This window comes from Saccostrea echinata, unplaced genomic scaffold (assembly GCF_033153115.1).
Source record: "Saccostrea echinata isolate AGI-Se365-2 ecotype Australia unplaced genomic scaffold, CSIRO_AGI_Sech_v1 ptg000005l, whole genome shotgun sequence".
NCBI classification, from domain to species: Eukaryota; Metazoa; Mollusca; class Bivalvia; order Ostreida; family Ostreidae; genus Saccostrea; species Saccostrea echinata.
This window is the reverse complement of record NW_026889754.1, coordinates 4,244,835-4,263,056: the sequence shown is the minus strand read 5'-3', so window position 1 is coordinate 4,263,056 and position 18,222 is coordinate 4,244,835. Positions and strand designations below refer to the sequence as shown.

The 18,222-nt window shown below is 36.0% G+C and overlaps 2 protein-coding genes across 2 annotated transcripts; both read right to left on the bottom strand.

Annotated features, from left to right (window-relative positions):
* Positions 1 to 549: 549 nt before the first annotated feature.
* Positions 550 to 3,859, bottom strand: LOC133179542 (uncharacterized protein F54H12.2-like). Its single transcript, XM_061314275.1, has 2 exons — positions 3,316 to 3,859; positions 550 to 1,217 (listed from the first exon to the last, which is right to left on the bottom strand). The coding sequence occupies exons 1-2, from the start codon at positions 3,857 to 3,859 to the stop codon at positions 550 to 552; spliced, it is 1,212 nt and encodes a 403-aa protein (XP_061170259.1).
* A 2,836-nt stretch (positions 3,860 to 6,695) lies between these two features.
* Positions 6,696 to 7,679, bottom strand: LOC133179998 (uncharacterized). Its single transcript, XM_061314630.1, has one exon. The coding sequence runs from the start codon at positions 7,677 to 7,679 to the stop codon at positions 6,696 to 6,698; it is 984 nt and encodes a 327-aa protein (XP_061170614.1).
* Between the last annotated feature and the right edge of the window lie 10,543 nt (positions 7,680 to 18,222).

Below are 18,222 nucleotides of genomic sequence, written 5' to 3'. Positions count from 1 at the left end.
ATGTTTCCCTTTCCTCTACTGATTCTCTAATGAATTGACATGTAAAACTGAACGAGTATTTATAAGAACTCACCCATGTCGTATATCATGTTTATTGATACAAGAATTCATGTATGAAACTACGTACAAAGTCATCATTTAATTGAATGCTACTAGAAAATAAAGTATAAACACGTGTCAAAGACATTTTAAGACACAATCTAGATATTAAAAACACAAGTACATAAAGCCCACACAAATCTGAATAGGAAGGTTCAAGTCGTTTACATTTAAAGTTACAGTATTCACTATTCTTATAAATAAAGTTCTCAATCTCTTGGTAATTCCCAGGTGGTTTCCCTAGACTGTCGAAAAAGTCGGCCTCCGAGGAACTGTGTATGATTACAGCGACCCAATGTTCTCCTGGAAATAGCAAAGGTTGCGTATTGATGATGAAGGCACAAGGGTAATGCGTCACGACTTCCGGTAAAGTATTACTGGCATATACTCCTTTTACAAATCGTTTAAGGACAGGTTCATTGTGCACAAAATCGAGGAGCTGTTTTGAATTCATGGTTGAATGTAATTGATGTCCCGGGACTTGTCCACTTCTAGTAGAGAGGAAAAGGTGGCAAACACCAAAACGTTGGCAGCTTTTGCTGTTGCTTGTTTGAACTTTAGTTCAAGTCTGGTGTTTCCTCTTCGAATCAGGTTTAAATATTCTTCACCAAAACCGCAGGGATCTAGGGTAAAGACAAACAGAGAATATCCACTTCCAAAGTTCTCTCGAGTAATTACTAGACCGGCGTCTTGACTCCATTTTCCAGAGGCCTCAAACAGTCGAGCATATGCTGTTGAATAATGCCCTGTCGTGAAATCGGTTTTTAAGGGTCTTCCTGGGACGCTTTCTCCGTTTACGTATATCCCTACATCCGTTACACCAAAATGCTCGAAATTAAACGGATTGGTTGTGTAATCCCCATTTACAGCTTTCTGATCTACCAATCCTACAACGATGCGGTCGGGTACTGCCTGAGGAAAAATGTTGTCCCAGTAAAATTCAGTAGATCCTTTAGGAATGGTGTTCATTTTCAATTCATTTCTTGAGATGGTGTATTTTACAGGGGTAGATTCTATCTGCTTGCTGTGGTTCAATAGAACACCAGGATCTACTCGCACTTTGGCCACCTTGTACACGACATCTAGTAATTCCAGTCTGTAAGCCGGGGTGCTCTGTGCTGACATCATTACAAAAGGTGCACTAGATCTAAAAAGCTTGATGTAGATATCTACACCATTGATCAGGTATTTGTCGATGTCAAAATGAAAGAAAAAGTGAGCAAGCTCACATACCCCACGCTTCCCCAAAACTCGACAATGCAACACGTAATGAATGGCACAGTGCATTTTAAATACACAGTATAATTCAAAAAAGGGGCATTACTTGCAAAAAATCATCACATCAAAACTTCTTGCATATAAGGACATTCAAATCTTTGTACATGTATGTTACAAATTTAACTGGGCTGAAGTTTCTAGATAAATAATGGAATCAAAATTTCTTGGTAATATACAAATCTATATATTATTCTGAAATACCTACAAAGTTTCAGGAAATTCAGTGCCGGAATCATGCTGACAAACTGCTATTTAAATTCCTCAGTGATTTCGATTTGTTAATGAGTGTAAGTCCATGTCCAACACATGACAGTTTACACATTTAAATAATTGATGGAAACAAAATTATGATGTAGTCATATGAATCTGTTTATATACTGTACTTATGAAATTATTTAAGGCAAAGCACACCAATTTGAAGGGGGGGGGGGGGGGAGAGAACTATCGAAGATGGTGTGAGTGTGTGTTTGTGTTAAACCATTAATATTTTGATCTCAAAATCAATAGGGGTCTTTTAAGGTCATAAAATATTTCACATAGAATTTCATTATAAAAAGCTGATTCCAGTGGAGTTTCTTATTACCTAGCTGGAAAGTTTCTTCAATAAAAGGCAAAACTCTTAAGGCAAAAATAATGGAATCGGAATTTCCTGGTAATATGCACATCTACACACTGTGTACTAAATATCTGCAAAGTTTGTTCAAATTCTGTGCAGCGGTTTAAGAGGAGTTGTGCTGACAAACTGTTCATCTCTATATTCAAGATATGGCCAAAAACCTAAGTTGAAAAGTGCCGAAAGTCCCAGAAAAAATAATGGAATCAGAATTTCCTGGTAATATGCACATCTACACACTGTGTACTAAATATCTGCAGAGATTGACCAAATTCTGTGCAGCGGTTTAAGAGGAGTTGTGCAGACAAACTGTTCATCTTTATATTGAAGATATGGCCAAAAATCTAAGTTGAAAAGTGCCGAAATTCCCAGAAAATATAAAGGAATCGGAATTTCCTGGTAATATGCACATCTATACATTGTGTGCTAAATATCTGCAAAGTTTGACCAAATTCTATGCAGCGGTTTAATGGGAGTGGTGCTGACAAACTGTTCACCTCTATATTCAAGATATGGCCAAAAACCTAAGTTGAAAAGTGCCGAAATTCCCAGAAAAATACGGAATCGGAATTTCCTGGTAATATGCACATCTACACACTGTGTACTAAATATCTGCAAAGTTTGTTCAAATTCTGTGCAGCGGTTTAAGAGGAGTTGCGCTGACAAACTGTTCATCTCTATATTCAAGATATGGCCAAAAATCTAAGTTGAAAAGTGCTGAAATTCCCAGAAAAATAATGGAATCGGAATTTCCTGGTAATATGCACATCTACACATTGTGTCCTAAATATCTGCAAAGTTTGACCAAATTCTGTGCAGCGGTTTAAGAGGAGTTGTGCTGACAAACTGTTCATCTTTATATTGAAGATATGGCCAAAAATCTAAGTTGAAAAGTGCCGAAATTCCAAGAAAATATAAAGGAATCGGAATTTCCTGGTAATATGCACATCTATACATTGTGTGCTAAATATCTGCAAAGTTTGACTAAATTCTGTGCATTGGTTTATGAGGAGTTGCGCTGACAAACTGTTCATCTCCATATTCAAGATATGGCCAAAAATCTAAGTTGAAAAGTGCCGAAATTCCAAGAAAAAATAAAGGAATCGGAATTTCCTGGTAATATGCACATCTACACATTGTGTCCTAAATATCTGCAAAGTTTGACGAAATTCTGTGCAGCGGTTTATGAGGAGTTGCGCTGACAAAAAAACAGGACTGACGGACGGACTGACTGACTGACACACTGACTGACTGACGGACGGGTCAAAAACATTATACCTCACGCAACTTGTTGCGTGGGGTATAAATATCTTCCATCAGGTTACCCTCCAGTTCAAATACTTTACTTTCCTGTGTGTAGCCATAGCGCAGGACTAGTCCAGCATTGCCACCATTGTAGGCGTTCGCGTCACCCAAATTTCCTTCGTCCTTAAAAAACAACTGGGACTGCTTTTGGGAAGATAATTCCTCTTTTCCACCAAACAAGACTGTTTTCAGGTATGCCTTCCAAGGATAATTATTCGTATTAAAGGAAACCAACTTATTATTTAAGTAGACATCCATCTGAGAAAACATGCTTTGCAATGGTAGATTCACAATTCCAGTCTTCTCATTGGCCGCTAATGAGGAACCATCCGCTTTTAAAATTCTGGCTTTTACATACAATCGACTTCTTTTTAAATCGATATATTCCGCTCCCGATCCAGAAACAACTATTTCTATGGGGGTATCTGACACTCCAATACTGGAAATCGGTCTGGCTTCAGTAAAATACACTTTTTCGACTGCTACTTGATTAGTGGGTGAAGCAAAGAGAGAAAGTTCCATTGGCTGGGCTATGTCTTTATTATCACTGCTTAAGAAGGCCATCTTCACTGCTTAAAAACGTTCTTGTAACTATCGATCTTAAAGAGTTTTTTTGGCTTTTGTGATGTCTTTTTTCCTCCAGATGTATGTCGCTTTTTAGATCTTCCGTTTGTTTTCTTTTTCGAGACTGGTTTTTTCTTCACAAGATTGATTTTCTTGCCCTTCCTCCTCTTGTGCGATGTTGACGTCTTCAATTTTTTAGTAGGAATGACAGATGGTCTTTTTATACCCTTGGTGACCTTGATAAAGGGAACGCCTTCTTTTACGTCTTTACATGTTCCGATTTGGCTCTCTCTTCCACGGCAGCCACGGGTGTCACTTGAGGAATAAGGTTAACGGATTCTAACTGTGAATGAGGTCTAATGGGAATTACGTAAGATTTTTGTTTTCTCATACCCCTTCCAATCTGTTTGGGTTTATATTTGTACGGGCTGAACTTTTTCTCTGCCATGTTTTTATAAAAAGCTTCCCAGATTTTAGGGTCACTAATGTACGTCTGACTATTCATTATAAAACGTAAGGGAATTTCTTAAAGTGAAGTGTAGCGCTCACAGGTCCGTCTAAGAATGACACTAAGTTGCCTGCTCTATCTGTTATATATATACAGATCTGTTGTAATTGACCAATCTTTACGGGAAGGTAATAAGGTAACGTGTAGATGATGTTGTTTTCCTGTTTTTCTCCAAGAAAAACTCGTCGTAAGAGGGGTACGTCCTTGCCCCCAACAATGGTTTCCTCACATATGTCACAGCATATGTACACATCGGGAGTTTTCTTGGCTGGATCCCAACTCTCTGTAGTAAATTCTGTTAAAGCAACTGTCCAGTATCCATCCAATTGAATTTGTTTATTCAAGTGAACTCGAAAACATTTGGGTTTATTGTCAAAATATTCGTAGCTGTCTGCAGACCTCAACACCATTCGAAGGCTCATCTTGACTGATGATAATTCATTGAAAAAAAAACTGTTTTTATTTGGTGTTTTCTAGAGAACTTTCGGGAATCCACGAATTGAATTTACTAGGCCATCCTTCCCATTTTACGTACACTTCCTTTTGTAGCGCTCACAGGTCCGTCTAAGAATGACACTAAGTTGCCTGCTCTGTTATATATATACAGATCTGTTGTAATTGACTAATCTTTACGGGAAGGTAATAAGGTAACGTGTAGATGATGTTGTTTTCCTGTTTTTCTCCAAGAAAAACTCGTCGTAAGAGGGGTACGTCCTTGCCCCCAACAATGGTTTCCTCACATATGTCACAGCATATGTACACATCGGGAGTTTTCTTGGCTGGATCCCAACTCTCTGTAGTAAATTCTGTTAAAGCAACTGTCCAGTATCCATCCAATTGAATTTGTTTATTCAAGTGAACTCGAAAACAATTGGGTTTATTGTCAAAATATTCGTAGCTGTCTGCAGACCTCAACACCATTCGAAGGCTCATCTTGACTGATGATAATTCATTGAAAAAAAAACTGTTTTTTATTTGGTGTTTTCTAGAGAACTTTCGGGAATCCACGAATTGAATTTACTAGGCCATCCTTCCCATTTTACGTACACTTCCTTTGTATTACCGCGTTTTCTCTTTTTCAACACCTTTTCCACTCTATACAGAATATCTCCCGACTTCATGACTTTTTGAAGTTCCGATTCATAAAAAGTGCCTTCTATTGGATCATCGGCTAAATCCTTTATTTTGTACACAGGTATACCAGCTCTCTTGTAGCGATTAGACACTTTAAAATATTCTTCAGTCCATTTTTGCTGGTAGTCTCTTTGAAATGGATGTTTAAGCTGTGAAATACGTACGTCATCTCCTATTTTGTACTTAAAAAGTGGTTTAGTCCTTTTCTTTTTACTAAACGATTTGATTGTTTTTTCCAACTTGTTTTTGCTCACAGGATTCTTTTTCCTCGTATTGAGATAGGAAATGAGTCTCACTTCATCTGCATTTTCCTTGGTGACAGTTACAGGTGCTTGCTCCCCTAGAGATCTATGAGGTCTCTGGTTATAACTAGTCACTAAATCTTGTAAAACTTCAACATAACGGTATGTTCTATTTTGCAGAAAATAACGATACATAAGATTTTTCATGGTACGAATAACTCTTTCAGCATAGTTTGCTTTAGTTTCATTCTGGGTGTATATGACATGCACACCCTCTTTTTTTAAAAACGCTTTTACCCAGCGATTTTTAAATTCGCTCCCTTTGTCTGTTCTGAGCGTTTGAGGTTTTCGTCCTGTTTGAAAAACTGATTTTAAACCTTCTGTGACGTTTTGATGCTGCTTATTTTTCAAAGGTACTATGAATAAAAAGCGACTGAATATATCTATTAACACTAACAAAAATTTATAACCATCGTTCTCGGAAGAAATGTTGCTGACATCGGCTAAATCACCATCCCACATGGAGTCAATCGTATTCACTACAACCTTAGAGCGAGGAAATGACCGACGGATAGGTTTTAATAAACTGTAGGGATCCTCGTTATTCAGAAATTGTCTGATTCTCATTCTTCCAATTTTATGCTTTCCTTCTTTTTTACAGCCTGATAAAGTTTCTCAGGACCTGCAAATGCACCTGGATTTCCGGGAGTATAGTATAGCTTTCTCAAATAGTCTGTGTACTTTGCCATCCTGTACCTAACTGATTATTTCCTCTCAGTTTTATATTATATACCAAATCAAACACAGGAATAGAATTTTTTTCAGATGTATAATTTATTATGAATTTAAAAGTATTTATTATACATGTACGTAAACAAGGATACATATAAGTATTTACATTAGTCACTCATAACAAAATAATTTAAGAGTTCTTTTTTATTCAATATCACTTTTATTCAGAATCACTTTCGATTGTCTGTGAGTCTTGTAAGTCACCGACATTACATTCCATGGACACATCTTCTGTCGGATTATATCCAAAAGGAGTACACTCTGGACAACTTAACATTCCAAGCTGATTTTGATGGGACTCGCTGAACGCACACAGTTCTGTATCATTTAATTCGGGAACATATTCTCGTACTTCTTCAACGGCTTGTAGTAATTTAGTCAACTTGTATTTGTTCAAAGACACACCTTTTCTGGTTGGTACCGGTTCTAGGGCATCGTCTGGCTTCCAAAAGTGCCTAATGTCTACTGAGGTATACCCAGGGTTAACAGAGACGAAGACACCCCCTCCAATATGCCATTTCATCTCTACATCAGCTTCATTGTTTTGCAGATAGTTGGCGATATCTGGTAGAAGAGACTCAAATTTCAGCCATCGGCACAACGGGAATGTCACCCCCTTCTTTGTTGCAAAATAACGACCGTTAGATTCTGTAAAGTGACGGATGTGAATATTGATATCCCCCTTGAATGGCACGGCTGTAAGGAAAAGATCGTTGAAGTCATCCAGACTGATTCTACACCGCTCTTCTTGTGAGTTTTGTTGTTCTGAAGGGTTACTTTTCGGCTCAGACTTAATAATTCGTTTTTCTGACATGTTCACAACCAGCGACCTGGCCATGGCTAACTTCTTTTCGTACTCGGACATGTTATTATCACCGGCTGAGAGAAGCTTGGATGAGTCTGTTTGGTTAGCTTTCATAATTGCCATTCGAAGATCTGTAAAACCTTTTGGTCCTCTGCGTAGAATGATATTTATTAGCTTTCTGTTACGATCATAACTGGTCTTTTCGGCTTCAATCTGCTGTCTCATCTCGTCGGTTATAATGTTGGAGGCAAAGAGATGCCCAGCAACGGAAGAGGTCATCATTTTTTTCACCAGAGTCGTGTAGTTTGCTTTGATTATATCCTGATGTTTCTGTTCCATCTTTGCTGAAGAGAGGGTGATGCTTCTTTTACGATCAATTCAGATATGTTGGAAATTTTTACAATAAACCCGTTTTTATAACAAAATTGTCACGTGCTTGATTGACCTTAGACTTTTCATAAAAAGGAGTGTTTTTTTCTTTTTAAAAAAAGTGACTGCAGACAATTTTGACTGCAGACGGAATTGATCTCAGACGTAATTGACTGTAGACATTTTTCTTGGAGATAATAGTAAATCCTGACTGTATACTGAATTGACGGTAGACATTTTGATAGTATTTAGTTTTTCTTTCACTTTTTTTTTAATGTAGTGAAGAGTTTCTGATATTATATTCATAATATCTTCCACAGTATCCGCCATTTCTCTCAACACATAAAGCGGATTTCCATGACGTACTTTTTCTTTTCTATGAATAAGCCAGTGAAGACTGTAATCCATTTTTTCTGACAGTTCCCTAAACTGGTCCACTAGATCTTTAAGTTTTCTCCAGTCTGAAGCGCCCACTTTAATATCATCTCTTTTCATAATTTTGACTTGTGTTTTAAGAGCAAGTGCGCTTCTAACGCATTTCATCAGACGTGTAATGTGTATCAGCAGCTCTTCTTCTTTTCGATTGGTTAAAACGTTAAAAATGTTTTTACACATTCTGTTCCATTGCAATTTTGTTCTTCTTAATTGTCTTTCCATTGTCAGACCTTCCATTTTCAGCAAAAGGTATGATGTCTTACGCAAAAAACACCTCGGTTTATATACACGACAGTCCTCGTCACTCCCTTTTTTTTTTTAATTACACTTGACCTCAGACATTTTGATGTTATTTAGTTTTTGAAGTAGGATAGGTGACAACAATATCTCGACATGATCAATTCTTCTTTTAAAATGAGCCCTGTCAACAGCATATTGCATCCATATTCCTTTCCGTTCTTCATAAGGAATTGCAATTATATGTACACGATCATTAAATTGAATATTCCTTTGCACTGGTTTCATTTTGTTTCACTAAAGGAGTGTCTGTTCACAAAAAGAGATCGATCTAAAATACTAATGTTCACTCTTCCTTCAATTTATTTATACAAACTAATCATGAATATGAGTCTATGCACTAATTTGTTGTTCACTGGGCGTCCAATCACCCCAATACTCTTCGTGTCGCCAAGTTCCATCAGGCCACAAGAAAGTCATCGTACCGTTGCAGTAACTTTCAATTTGAGATTCGTAATGAGCGTCTTTCATGATGCTGTACGGTACACGGTCGGCCATGATAGTTTTCAGGACTTCTGAGAACTCCATTGGTTCCTCCAAAGACACATCTTCAAGATCACATGCGCGCAAGCAAAAGGTTGCCATCTTCAATGGATCGAGTTTTGATTCCTTGGCCAGTTTCACCAAACAATGTTTCTCGTGTACAAATTTCGTTCTCAAAGAATATTGCTTTTTACAAAAGTCACAGGACCGGCAATCTCCATTATCTGCAATATACTTATCAATCCGTTTTTTGACAATGGCTCCCCACTTCAAAAAGTTTCTAAAGTATATCTCATCATTGCATAGAATATCCTCACTGCTCCAATAATCATCCATTTTGCTGTTTTATAAAGAATTATTATATATTTTAGTCTCTTCTCCTTATATAGATCGTCAGACGGCTTTGGGAGTGGTTGGTGATTATTTATGTGACCCTAGACAGTTTTTGAGGGGATGGGTGACCCAAAACGGTTTGATGGGATGGGGGTGACCCCAAACGCTTTAATGGAATGTGTGACCTCAGACGGTTTTATGGGATGGGCCATGACGTCATTGACCCCAGACGGCTTGATGGGATGGGTGACCCCAGACGGACCCATGACGTCATTGACCCCAAATAGACCCCAGACTATACCCCTTACTACTCCCGTCTCGGAATTTAACACAGACATATATGCCATATTTCCATAATATGTTTTCTGCACAAAACAGGAATAGAAATTGGTTTTGAACTCAATATAGTTTGGCAACTCAGAAGCAAGCAAAAAGGAATGTTCTTTGACAATATCATGATACAATATATCACCAGCTTCCAAAACTGAATTCAGATCATGTTTTGTAAATGTACAATTTGTCTGTGCATGACAAAATACAAGGAAAGGTAAACTCATGCTCATACACTGTTTTCCTCTTGAGCTTAAAGGGAAAATTAAGAACCTTGAGAGTGACCACCCTGTATAACTGAGGAGGGTATTAAAGTATGTAATTCATCCATTTTGATTTTTATTTGGGACGTGTTTCTTTAGATTACTCACAATCCAAGCAATAACATTTCCAAGGCTACAAGGCAGCAATATCTAGTCAATCTGAAGGAACCTTATCACTTAAGTCCAAAGGAAACACTCAAAATTCTTATAAAGTTCTACTTTTTTTTTATAAATCACAAACTTCTAATGCTCAAAAAATGAGGGACATCATATTTACATTTGGATACCTTATAAATTGGGGTACAGCTGTTCAGAGATTAATCTTACATAAAGATTGTAATGTATATTTAGATTCTTCAAGTTAAAACTATTCTTACCATTTATTTAGTTAATGGATTTCTCTTCACCCCACAATTTTACTTTTTAGTTAGTCCTGATTGCTAAAAAATCCTCATATATTTTTGGATTAGCAATTCTGTCTAATACATCTATTAAATGCTTCAGCTCTGAGACAGGTCAGGTTTTGTGTGTTAAACAAATTCTCATATACTGTTTTCTTCAAATATTTCTCTTGTGTCATTTTTGTCAAATGATTGTTCCAATGCTCAAGAATGTAAAAACATCATCGTGATTGTAAGGTATATCAAGTTAATGAACCTTAAAACATATATTACTATGTTTAAAAGTTCTCAATCATGATATGAATTGTTCAATTGCAAAGATACTTCAGGCAAGTCTTGTATGAAAATCTCAAGTTGCATGTTTCAAAAGGTTCAGACTCTAATGTTTTCTAATTAATGTTCAATTTTTTTTTTTCAAATAATGAAATGCTCAAGTTCTCTCAGATATTTCAAGAAAGTTCTTGTACGAGGGCCGTTCAAAAATTACGGGGACTTGTTGCACAGAAAATATATTTGACGACATAATCAAGCACAAAGTCATAGATAATATAAAAGAATCTTTTCAGATATGATCATCAAAATTTCATATAAAAATATTGTAAATTGGTAACAATTTCAAGTGATTTAACAGGACATGTCATGAAGTCACGGCGCAGTAACTTTCAACGTTATGGGCATTTTTAAAAATGGGAGCTTTCATTTTCTCGATATTTTCCCTTAGTATTTGATACTGTATAGTTTGGGTTACCTTATCCACTCAGAATAAACATCCATATACCATTTCCGATTCAGCTTAAAAACTATAAAACTATTATTGTGTGTTTTAGTTTGTGTTAAACCCCAAAACTGCAGATATTTCTGAAGTAAAGTTTGACGTCAGTCGATCTCAATCACATTCTTAACAGCCCAGATCAGTGTTTTGTCGATGAACTTCTTCCATCCCTCCCGGATTGCCTTTTGACCGAGGTCTAACAGTTTAAAATTCTTTTTTACATTTTGTAGAGATGAGTCGGATATTCCTCTGGTTTACTACATGTTTCATTAGGGTTATTTTAGGTCTCTATTTGCGTTTTCCCAGCATGATTCATGATTTGATAAAAGTGCGCTGCTCCGTCAAATCACGAGACGTCATTTTTGCAATTGATTTCGTAGGGGTCACATCGGAGAAAAATTACAATATTTCTGTTAGTACTTCAAATATTACGCCAGAAATCTAAATACTTAATAATAAAACAATAAAAAGAAATATTAGAGAAAATTGTTGAATAATATCGTGAAATATGGAAAATAAATGAATAAAATTTTGGATACCGAATGTTTGGTTTTCAACATTTTTGCCGTGCTCCGTATATCACCATCAGCAGTATCAAAACGGCAATAATTTTATGAGATATTAAATAAAATCAAAAATTTTTAACAAGAATTTATTGGAATTTTGAAGAAATATGTTCCTGTAAAATTTCAAATCTATATGACGTCTATAAGAGCAAATAATAGCAGAGTCCGCGTAATTTTTGAACGGCCCTCGTATGTTCAAATTATTCTCAAAAATAGTTCTCAAATATTTCAAGTCAATTTGGTATACTTTCAAGAGATTCTCATATTTTCTAATGTTCAGTTCTCAATCACCATGATCACATTATGAAGCAAATCTCGAATGCACAAAATCGATTCTCATAATCATATACTCTAACCAACTAAAGTTAACCAATTCTCATCATATATCGTAGTTCCCAAAGTAAATACCCTAAGTTCGTTTCGTATTGAAGGCTATACAAATGCAAAATAATTTAACGTCAATAACAAAGAGATGTGTTTAAATCGAAGACAACAAGTAAATAACTTTTTGTTTTTTGTTCTTTCTACCAAGATGGCCGACCCGCGATAGCCACAAGCGGGGGATGCGTTTTCTTATCCGCCTCACTAAACGAATATCAACAACAATAATTCTGTTTATAAACACTACCTTATCATGCTAATATTCATATTCACCTTTCTGAGTCTTCTTTCAATCGATTTTGGTATATCTCGGCCTTTTCCCTTCTCTCAGTGTGCAGTCTATCCCTCTCTGCCTTCTTCCTAGATCGGTGTGAATTCATGCGCAATCATACCATGATATTCAGGCATTTTTTACATGTTAATATATCAATACAGAACGTATATTATTTAATGCTGTTTCCTAATTTTTTTGAATGTGCTAAAATGAAGAATTGTTTTAATCGCTGATAGTTGATTTAATATTGCACTATTTTGCGGACACGTATGGATCCAGCAGTGTAGTGCCCGAAGCGCGGGAAAATCCTTGATGTTATTAATGAATATTCATGATGAATATTCATTAGACGAGAAATAATATTTACAAATACTAAGCGTAAATCTCTGGTTTCATGAACAAAATGTCAATTAAATTACGACATGGGACATGTAAGACATGTACATTTCACTTTGATATATTGAAACTAAAATATATTGATTATATTGTCTCTGAAAAAACTGCCGCTAGGGTCCCCGTGATTTTACACTGTTGTTCATTTATAAGCCAGACCAGCAGTAATAGCCTGTGGCTATAAATAGCCACCGTCTAAAAACGTCAGTCAGCATATGATTTAATGATAGATTGTATTTGCTGACAAAGTCATAGTATCGACCATAGAACTTACGAAACTTTAAACGAGATTTGATATTCTTGTTTTATCAACTTGTTTGTCAATGACCTCCCTCATTTAAGAAATTGTTCAAACGCCCACTTGGCGCAGTGGTTAGAGCGTTCGCTCTAGAGTCGCGGAGTAAGGAGTTGATCTTTGCGTCGCGGGTTCGAATCCCACTGTGGGACGTTGAGACCGGTCCTTCGGATGAGACCGTATTATCCGAGGTCCCGTGTCGCAGTTGGTGCTGGCACCTTAAAGATCCCACGCTGCTCAATGGCCCTGAGTGCGGAGTATAGGTGAAAATTTGCAGCTCTCCACCGGCAAGTGGTGGCGTCTCCATATGAGTAAAAAGTGTTCGAGAGGGACCTTAAACAATAAACAAACAAAAAAACATACGTAAAGGAGGCTTTTGCCTCGGTTTCTTTCGAAAATAAAGGAAAAATATTCCTTTTTCAGTCCACCCAGGTCTACAGCAACTTCTTTTGGGAATCTGATGTTGGGGGGGTTGACAGGATTTCCAATAGTCCTGGTGTAATGTTCCATGTGTTCCTGTAGCCAGGGACCATCAATACATGTATCATAATCAGGTGGAATACTTGCCTCCCATATTTAAGTTTTCTTATATACACCATACATGCTAGCTTCATGGTGCTTGAGATTGGCTTTCTTCTGCGGGGCATATTTTCACAAAAGTTGTCAGAGTATTGGTAAAATATTGGAGATCTCATAGCATTCCGGTCGTAGTTTATCTCGATGATGGTTGGGTGTGTTCTGATTACAATTCTTGTCTAGAAATAGCCGCGCTTCTGCAAAAAACGTTAGATCACTCAGGGTTCCAGGTTAATATTGAAAAGTCTCAGTTTATTCCATTAGATAAAATGATTTGGTTAGGATTTTTATGGAATCTGAAGGATGGCATTTTAGAAGTTCCGAATGAAGAAGTTGACAGTATCCGTTCTAGTAGAGTAACAGCGCGAAATGTCGCTTCCATTGTGGGAAAGATTTTTTCATTGAAATCTGCATTAGGTAATATTTGTCAGCTGATGACACGGCATTTGAGCATGGCATTGTGTAAGAGAACTAGTTGGGATTGTGTGTTGAATATGTCACGTGACTGTATTATTGAATTGCTTTTTTTGTATAAGAATTTGGGCACTTTACCAAGATCAAAAATCACATGGTTTAGAAGAACACCTGCAAAAGTATTATTTTCGGATGCTAGTTCTTTTGCGGGAGCAGGTTGTATTACACGTGGAGTGATTCAGAAAAATTAAAAAGTTCTACGTGGCGAAAAATAAAAGTTATTTGAGTGATTATTGAAAGTTCGCATAATTATCTGTCGGGTAGGCTTGTTAAAGTGTATACAGATAATCAAAATGTAGTACTTATTGCTTTCTAAGGGTAGTATGAATTACAAGCTGCATCACCTTGCTTTGGAAATGTTTGGTTTGTGCGTTGCGCATTCTATAAAATTAGAGAATGGATTCCTAGAACTATGAATACGGCTGCAGATGAGTTGAGCAAGATTTATGATTATGATGATTGGGGAGTTTCAAACAGAATTTTTAATTTCTTAGTGAAATTTGGGGAGAATATACATGTGATTTATTTGCAGATAGTAAGAATAGAAAGGTTAAAAAATTTTATTCTAGATTTTGGACTCCCGGGTCTTCAGGGGTTGATGCGTTTGCACAAAATTGGGCTGATGAAAATTGTTGGATTGTACCCCCCACCTGCTTTGATATGCAAAGTTATCATTCATATGCAAATATGTAAAGCTAATTCCAAAATGGAAATCCGCTTTGTTTTGGCCGATGGTTTGAAATGAAAGGCAAAATAAATTTCCCGATTTCGTGCTGAAGTTTTATGAATAAAAAAGTCCTACAAAATTTTTCACAGCTGATTCAGACAAAAACTATTTTTGCATCAGAAAAATTTCGGAGTAACGTGCTGGCTTTGAAAGTAATTTTTGAGAGGTTAAACAACTGAGCACCAAGTGTAATTCAGTGTACAGTGTAAATGCATGCACCATGTGCAAAGCTTGTGTGAATAGATTTATTAGCAATGGCGCAATGTGAGGGGTAATAATGTAGACATTTTGTTAAAAGTCTGCATGGTAATAGTGATAAATGGGGGGCAGATAGAAAGATACTAGACCAATTATTTTGTTGATCTTAATCATACTAATTTTTTTTGCTATTGGGTAACAATTAAAGCTTCATTTATCAGTTTATGGATCCTCTAAATTGTACTCAGGTGATCGTTAAGGCCCTTGGGCCTCTTGTTTATAGATTTTCTCATCCTGTCAAAATTTAGGTTGAAATATTTTAGGACAAAAACATTTCCCACCTACCTACTGAACAAATTTCATCCCGAGCAAGTCGGAACAGGGCAAACAAACATTTTAAAGGTGGCCTCATGGTCAAGATTTTTTTAAACATCTGAGTGAATGTCAATCAACCTTGGCACAAAGATGCTTCTCATTAACAAGCAGAGAAGTTTTAATATATCCCGCTATGCCCATATCAATATTCTCTAATCAATTTTTCAAGCATTTCAATAATATGTAGTTGATGTGAGAGAATGATTGATTCTCATATTTAAGATGACCAGATATATAAATATACCCATTCCAGGCACTAACCAACCAATCGTTGGAAAAATTCAACAATTGTAAACATTGATGCACAGTGTTTGACCACCTCTTAGATTATATGGTCACAGGTAGAACTGCCAAGTTGGGGTTGGAGATGAACACACTTTTTTTCTCAAGTGAGCGATGTGGCCCCATGGGCCTCTTGTTCTATTTCTTGGGCTGGTATGAAATTATACTGTTTTCCACCCTTTAGTTTGATACCATCAGTTTTACAGAAAATAGTGTTAGATAAAACCACAGGTATTTTAATAATGCCAGATTTGCCAACGCAGCCATATTATGCTACTGAGATGAAAATGCTCATAGAACATCCAATTTTTGTTCACAGGAGGAAAACTGTTGTGCATTCCAGGGACAACACAAATCCACAAAATATGGAAAAAGTTGAACTTACGAATATGTCTGTTATCAGGAGATCAATCCAGAGTAAAGACTTATCGAAGCAAGCTAAAGACATTTTGTTGTCTTCATGGAGAGAGAAAACAACAAAACAATATGAATGTTAAATCCGTAAGTGGGAGACATTCTGCATGCTCTGTGGTGGACGGGAAGTTGATCCCTTTTCAACAACTGAAAATAATGTTTTGGAGTTTTTAACATTTTTATACGAGAGTGGCATTGGAAGACGTCATTTTTAACACATTTTGTTAAAACCTGAACAGAGTTTCTTCTTTTTTTTTTTTTAAACATATTTCAAAACTTTATTACTCAGGTTTTTTTTTTCAACAATTGCGTGATTTTAAGTATTGAATTATTATTTTTTCATTATCATTTACTAATTCGTGATTTATGCAATTTAGAATGTGTATAACTTTTACCAAAGACAATTTAAAGCAATATGAGCTGCAAATTTGATGTCTGAAATTTTTGTGGCAAAATTGTAATTAACAATTTCAATGACAGAAAAAAGAGCATTTATAAATTTATGTTGTTCATATTTGCGATGGAAGAACTACTTAGAACTTTGATTGAAGCAATACTACATTACTGTCGTCCTGTACAATATTGTTTTCTTATATAATACTATCCATTCCATAGTACAGAAACCTTTCTTCTGAAAAAAAAACAAACTTTATTTTAGTCTAATTGATCATAAAGGTTTAAATTACATACAAATTTATCATAACAGCACATTTTAACAGCAAGATAAAATTCTCAAAAATGCAGTTCATATTGCTTTAACAAAAAAAAAATGTTTTCTGTAGACCAAATTATTCTCCATTCGACGCCTATTTTGCCTTGACGGGAGACGATGCCATAGACTCGGGCAACATAGAAAATTTGGAGCCGTCTATCGATCCCGGGCTGCTTAACCTCAACACCATACCAACAGAGGAGACGCAGCCTCAGATTCTTAAAGAAGAAATGGGTGGGGGAAAAAACGAAAAATGAGTCAGTTGATGAAAATAGCTAAGGTAACTATAATTTCTTTTGTTCAGAAAGATTTTTATGCTTAATATTTTTTGGTGTACACAATGTCAAGAAATAGATGGTCAATATAATTTAAAAATAAGTCTTAAAATATCATCATGTTCTTAATATCATTTAAAAACAGATAGTTTATGTTATGTATTAATGAGAATTCTTTTAATTTGTGTTTAATTTTGAACATAAACTTGGACAAAAATTAAAAAATGAAACAATAAAATATCATAAACCTTTTTTTTCAGGGGAAATAATAACACTAGTAACCCTGTTGCACCCATAGCAACTCAAACCAAAGGGAATGTTAGTCAAACTACCTCAACAGTTACTGCGCCCATAGCAACGCAAACCAGAGGGAATGTTAGTCAAACTACCTCAACAGTTACTAAGCCCATACCAACTCAAACCAGAGGGAATGTTAGTCAAACTACCTCAACAGTTACTGCGCCCATAGCAACTCAATCCAGAGGGAATGTTAGTCAAACTACCTCAACAGTTACTGCGCCCATAGCAACTCAAACCAAAAGGAATGTTAGTCAAACTACCTCAACAGTTACTAAGCCCATACCAACTCAAACCAAACGGAATGATTTCCTGAAGACATTTAGGTAATTATATTAACGTTTGTTTTTTTAATCGTGTTTTAATTAAAGGGAATATAAAAGCAAAATTTTAAATTCAAAGTTTACGAAGGTTGATATTATGAGAATTTTCAATCATAATTTGGGGGTAAAGCAATTATCAAAAAAAATTATACTATGTTCATTTATATTTTTGTAAGTTTGTTTAAATAATTCAACTCTAAATTATTTACCAGTTAAACATTTTTTTTTTAAATTTATGTTCATTGATTTATTTCACAAGACATGTTTATATGGTCTAAAATCCATTACACAAAGATTATTTGTTTCAATGACCCTGGCTATTTTATCATTATATCTACAGAAACATGAGCCCAAGGAAATTTGCGGCCTTAGAAAAAAAGGTGCAGGACGGCCAATAATCAACACGACAGACCTCCCCTGAAAGAAGAACCTGTGGCTCTTCAAAACATGATAGACTGCATGCAGAAAGACTTAGCTCAATCTGCAATTCTAGTAAACTTTATATCAGACTACATAAAGAAAAAGTGCAAACAAAAGAGTTGCATTCAAAACTCTGTGAAATGAAAATACAGACTATGTTCACCCTGCAATTCTGGCAAACTTTGGGTCAGACTACATAAAGAAAAACCATTCATCA